Source organism: Tupaia chinensis, unplaced genomic scaffold (genome assembly GCF_000334495.1).
Source record: "Tupaia chinensis unplaced genomic scaffold, TupChi_1.0 Scaffold000049_1, whole genome shotgun sequence".
NCBI lineage: Eukaryota > Metazoa > Chordata > Mammalia > Scandentia > Tupaiidae > Tupaia > Tupaia belangeri.
Genome location: NW_006159507.1, coordinates 2484428 through 2490485, shown reverse-complemented (window position 1 = coordinate 2490485; position 6058 = coordinate 2484428). Strand labels below are relative to the sequence as shown.

Sequence of the window (6058 nt, the reverse complement as noted above, 5' to 3'; positions counted from 1 at the left end):
TCTAACAGGATTCCCTGCACTCCAGTGAGGCAGGTGCTGTTAGCTCGTTCATGCTAATAAGGAAACGGGCTTGGAACAGTTACAGAGCTGGGAACTCGGGGTTTCAAAACCAGCATCTGGATTCTCCTGCTATATTGTGAAAGTGCTGCTAGACAGATGGAAACTCAAATGGGTCAGGAGGAGCCCAGTTGCAGAAACCAGTGTCTACTCTATAGAAGGAATTCTTATCTTCTTCTGAACCACAGGTCACTTTCGTAATTAGATGAAAGCTACAGAGGCATCCCTGGGCAAACCCATGTCATAATTTTGCAGAGTACAGACCTCTACTTCTCAGCCTAGAAATTATGGTAGTCATCCAGTAGCACATACCTTAGACACTAGAGTGTTCACAGCTATTCATTCAGGCTTGTCCTGACAGTTACTATTCCAAGGGTCCAATTTAGAAAATGATGGCCTGCCTATAAAAGATGTGTGGTACAGACTCAGAAAATGATGGCTTGCTTACGTACGGCGTGTGGTACAGACTCAGAAAGATTCCCAAGTAGTTCACGAGGCTAAAAAAGCCAAGTGTAGAACTACATTCTTAAACAGGGATAGGCATCACATTGGCATAGACAGAGTATTTCGGAGAGGACGCATGACGTCAACGGGGTTGCCTCTAGGGAAGGAAACTTTTCAAGTGTGCCCTTTGGTACAGGTTGAAAATTTTTTTTACTGTGACTCATCAGCTAAATAAATAAATAACTCCATACCACAAGTATGAATAGCACTTGCCCTGTCCCTGTCCTCACTGTCTCAAGCTCCTGAGCTGCTTCTAAAAGTTGAAGGCAGACATGGACCACTGATTTTCTTAATTGTTTTTATTAATTGGCTTTATAGGCTAAAGTGCATAGTAAAGACAAAAAAGGGATGCGTACATAGGAAAGGATGTTTTCTCGCCAACATTAGAAAGGACCTGAGATGCCTAAGTGTCTAAGGAACACTGGACCGAGGGAGTGGGGGTGCAGACAGCAGGCCTGGGGGCTGGCTTCTGGTCCGGGTCTGGGGCCTACAGAAGCTGCTGGCATGCTAACCCTGCCCAGGCAAAAGCTGCAAGAGAGGGTGCTGGGACAAAGGCTCACACTTGGGAAAGTGCTGCTGGTACTGGATGAGAGTCCAGCTCCATTCAGGGCCCAGGGAAGCCAGCACTATACTGAACCTCTCCCACGACAGGTGAAGAAACCTTCACCATCCCAAAGAGCAAGTTACAGGAAAGGGTTTAGGGGTTACTTCTTAGCCTGGGCCTGCTGCCTAAGCCCCCAGATGTGGGCAGTCCTTTTCCCACTCAGGGAATATGTAAGTGGGTCAGGGTGAGTTGAAGTCTTTGTTTTATCATGTCTGTCTCCTGGAGGGAGCCCGAGGAGGAGGGCTGGGGGGATTCTTGTGCTCCTTGAAGGGACAGCAGTTTGTAACTCCTCTGGGCCACTTTGTTCCGAGAGAGCGTTAGTCTGCAAGTTAGTGCCTGGCAATTAGAAGCAGTCAGCCTCACTGAGCTCATGTTCTGTTCCCCGAGCAACTGCAGAAGAAACATCTGACCAGGTTAGGACCCAGAGATGCCACAGGTAGCCCTAGGGGGAAGCCCCAACCATGCTCCAGGGAGTCTGTTCACTAACTTGCAGGAGAGAAAAAGAGGTGAGATCTGTTAGCTGTGCTCTCAGCTTTGGAGGTAAAGTGCTTATTCTAGCGCAGGGATAAATCTAAAAACAAATGTGGGCAAGCCCGAAAAGTGGATCCTTACATAGGTGCTAAGCCTAAAGGACAGTAAAAACAAATTTCGGTTCCTTCACAAGGGAGCCGTCCCCAGCCGTGAGGTGGCAGGGGCGAAAGGCAGCGGTGTGCCGTATTCCTACATCATCCTCTGGATCTCCTCAAAGTTCATCAGGTTGTTGGCCGTGTCAGACCAGGCAGGGTGCTGGGCTCCGTCCATCTCAGAAGCAAGCTGGTTGCTGCTTTCCAGAGTATGATTTGTGCCACCAATCACCTCCTTACAGTCAGGACAAGTGGCCCTCTGCATGGCTCCCCCACAATCGCCGATTGCATAGATGTGGCCATTGGGGCACTTGAACCAGTGGCCGCGAGGAAGACCCACGGCAGTGACAATCTGCACTCGCTCTTCCTCTGAGATACCCAGGCCAGAGCAAGGAAGGGTGGCTTTCAAAGCTTCCATCTTTTTCTGCACAAGCCGTTCATCGTCTTGGGTGAACTTACATGTTCTCTCAAGGATGACCCGGAGACTATGGACCTCTTCTGCTATGCCACCTTTTACCCTCCCTTCTGCCATCTTGCAGCGGGTCAGGAGGTTCACCAGGTACGTAAGCCTCTGGATTTCACTTTGGAGGTCACTCAGTTCCTGTCTGGTGAAGCTCAACCGTGTTTTATTCAGCCACTCGTGAACCTGGTCAAGTCGAGTCCTCACTTTATTTTGCTCTAAGACATGCACCTTTTTCAGGGAATCCCACAGTCTGGCCAGGTGGTCATAGAAGTGGATGTAGTTCTCAACAAGGCCCAAGTCCTTCACGGACAGATTCTTCTGGTCCAGCTTCTCCTTCAGCATTAAGAAGTCAGCAGGCAGCAGCTGCTGGAGGAGGTTCTTCGTCTCCAGCAGGGCCTTAAGTTGTTCCTGGCTGGCTGCGATTTCCCCTGCAGAGCCCTGGATCTTTTCCTTGATGATTTCGATCTCTTCCAGCCGCTGTTTGATGCTGGTTCCATACCTCAGGTTTTTGCGGATGGGCACCTGGCAGACAGGGCAGACCTTCAACTTGATGGCAACTTCATCATCCTTCTGCTCATTCATGTAGCGGTCCAAGGCTTGCACCTCAAAGATGTGGCTGCAATCCTCTAGCTGTACGAAGCGGGCGTCAGGCTCATCCTCATAGCCAAAGAAGATCTGGGTGACCTCATCCACATGGCAGACACGGCACTTCTTGGGGCATGGCTCCCCACACAGACCGATGCAGGGGTGGCCACAAGCCAGCAGCTTAGTACAAGGCACATAGCATGGGGGCCGGTTGCAGGGCTCAGAGCATAGTTTGGTGCATTGGTAGTGCTGGCAGCGCCAGACACAGGGTTCCACGCAGGGGCTACACAGCTCCCCACACTTCTGCTTGCACTGGCTGTGGACACAGCGGTTCTGACAGGTCCGCTGGCAAGGTGGGCACTCGCCGATACATGGCTCCTGGCACTTGTGTGAACAGATGAGCAGGCGCCTGCAGGGTTTCTGACAGCGCTCGTGGAAGCGCCCTTCGAAGCAGCTATGGCAGGTGCCGGGGCAAGGATGCCCACAGTCCAAGATGGTGCCACACTTAGTGGTGCACTTGACAGGCAGGTCATACCTGATGTCTTCCACGTGACCACACTTCACCTGCTGGTTGTGCCCACACTTGAGTTTCACGGTGACCATTTCTGAACATAGCCGCACACAGTCCTCACCACATGGGTGGCTGCATCTGTGTCCACATCTCAAGATCTTGGGGCAGGGCTCTTGGCAGCAGAAATCTGACTCAGGCATGGAACAAGGGACCATTTGTTCATGGCCGCACCGAAGAATGGTTTTGGGCACCTTCACCTGACATGGCTGACACTCCTGGAAGCAGACACGGGGGCACCGGTGCCCATCTTGGCAGATGACTTTCTGGCATGGCTTCATGCACTGGAACTCCTTGTGCAGGGGGTCATAGGGGTGGCAGGCACGGGTGCAGACGTGCCCACAGCCCAGCCGGAACTCACAAGGCAGGCTGCATCCTCCTTCGGGCACTTTTTGGAAGTCAGCAGCTTTGGATACTAGGGTGTGAGTGTCAGGGTGGTTCTGGCAGCAGAGCCGGAGCGTCTGGCCTATTTGATCGTTCTCTCGAAGGGTATGGATGATCCTGCTCCACAAGGGCACCTTGGCCAGCATCTGCATGTTTCCGATGCAGTACATGCCCTTCTTGGCTCGGGACAAGGCCACGCAGATGCGGTTGGGTATCTGGAGAAAACCCACCTTGCCTTCCTGATTGCTCCGCACCAGTGAGAGGAGGATGATGTCATTTTCTTCCCCTTGGTATTTGTCCACGACATGCACCTTGACGCCGGCAAATGTCTTGGCTGGCATGAGTTTGCGCAGGCAGAAGAGCTGCCCGGTGTAGGTGGTGAGAATGGTGATTTGGGACGGCAAGTATTCCTGGCACAGGAAGTACTTGCACAGCTCTACCACAAAGTGAGCCTCATGCTGGTTCTGATGGCTTTTGCCTTCTTGGATTTCCTGTTCAGGGAAGTTGTGTTCTACAAAGAAGAGGTTGGAAGAGACCCCCTGAAGAGTAAAAGAAGTGACACATTAGAAGGTTCACTCACGGCACTTGTTTTTCCTTCCTATCGTTACATGCATTTGCCACTGACTCTGCTCCAGACGAGAATTTGGGAAGTTTCTGTTTTTTATTTTTGTTTTTTCATGAGACAGAGCGGGAGGGAGAAAGGTGCAGGCAAGTCCAAGTCCAAGGTGGTGCCATGCTTGGTGGTGCACCTGACAGGTCACAGGTGAGGTCTTCCACATGATCACACTCCACCCGCTGGCTGTGTCCACATGTGAATTTCATGGGGACCATTTCTGAACACAGCCACACACAATCCTTACCACATGGGGACTTCAACGGTGTCTCACCATGCTGTCATCATCCCCCTTAGGACTATAAGCCTGTGCATTGTGCCTGGACTGCTTTAGGTTGGGCTGGGAACTGGCCCACTTTGGGTAGGATTGGGAACTGAATCCAGGCCTCTTGCATGGCCTCAGCCATTGTGCAGGAGCGCCCTCCTACCTGCAGTACCGTGGCAGGACACTGGAGGTTTCTGGTACTCTCCATATCGTAATCTTTCTCAACTTAGCCACCATGTATTTTGTTTAGGGCCATGCCAAATTATGAAATGGATAAAGAATTTATGTCTGTTCTGTTTTCAAGATACTTGCTTAATATTAATACTTAAAACAACCACCTCAATCCAATCTTTAGAACTGAGTGAACAAGCAGCCACTATGAGGCAGAAGATGACAGAGCAGCTAATTTACTGAGCACTCCACTGTGCTGACTGCTTAGTCCATAGCTCCCTCCTTAGAGTGATGGGATGACATGGGAGCATATCCCTGAACAGGAGATCTTGACACTCAGAATTATGTAACTTGCTAAAGGTTACACAGCCAGTGCCAGAGCTAGGATTCAAAAAGCCAAGTCTGGGGGCTGGCAGGTGGCGTGGTGGTTAAAGGCATGGACTCCCACATGGTCAACCATGGTTCAAGTCCCAGATCTGATGGCCTCCTTTCTCACTTTCCCTCTTTCTATTTCTGTTTCTCTCTGGTCAAGTTGGAAAATAATGATAATAACAAAAGTAAAAATAATTCTTTAAAGGGGCCAGCAGGTGGCATGGTAGTTGAGGTGCTGGACTCCCACATGGCCGACCATGGTTTGAATCTTGAACCTGGTGGCTTGCTTTCTCACTTTCCTTCTGTCTGTCTGTCTGTCTCTCTCATGGACACATGTGCCCTTTAACAAACTTTATAATAAAAAATAAAGTTAAATAAATACATATTTTTAAAAACATAATTCTTTAAAAGAAACAAAAAAACCCAAGTCTGTACTCTCAATGTCTATATTATTCCTGTTCCCTTTTAAAAAAGCTGGCTCTTTTGCCATCCTGAGGAAAACATAGCCCCAGAGTTGCTGACACCAAGGAAAGATGAGGTAAGACAGACTTACCTTAATCTTCTCATACTTGAGAACAGAGGGATGATTCTCCAGATCCTGGTAAATGTGGGGGGTCAAAAGGCGGGCAATTTCAGGGCGCATGCGGTGCTGAAACAATACATGTATGACATCAGGAACATGGGCAGAGACAAATGGGCATGGACTCTAAAGACTAAGCTGCAGGTGGGAAATCCAGGGACATAACATTGAAAAGAATAAGAGGGAGAAAAAGCATAATGTAAACAGCTCCTTCACCCAAGAACTCAACACAGGGTGATCTTGTGGGGTTTTAAAACAGAAAGCAGGAA

At 49.8% G+C, this 6058-nt stretch overlaps 1 protein-coding gene across 2 annotated transcripts in view; it reads right to left on the bottom strand.

Annotated features, from left to right (window-relative positions):
• Positions 1–842: 842 nt before the first annotated feature.
• The window catches only part of ZNFX1 (zinc finger NFX1-type containing 1), a 27952-nt gene continuing 22736 nt past the window's right edge, over positions 843–6058 (bottom strand). For both annotated transcript variants that reach the window (XM_027775143.1, XM_006141282.3), the window contains 2 exons: positions 5763–5858; positions 843–4327 (listed from right to left, as the gene is read on the bottom strand). In XM_027775143.1, the coding sequence (XP_027630944.1) occupies positions 1886–4327; positions 5763–5858 (2538 nt within the window). In that variant the 3' untranslated portion in view covers positions 843–1885. The remainder of the gene's footprint in view (positions 4328–5762; positions 5859–6058) is intronic.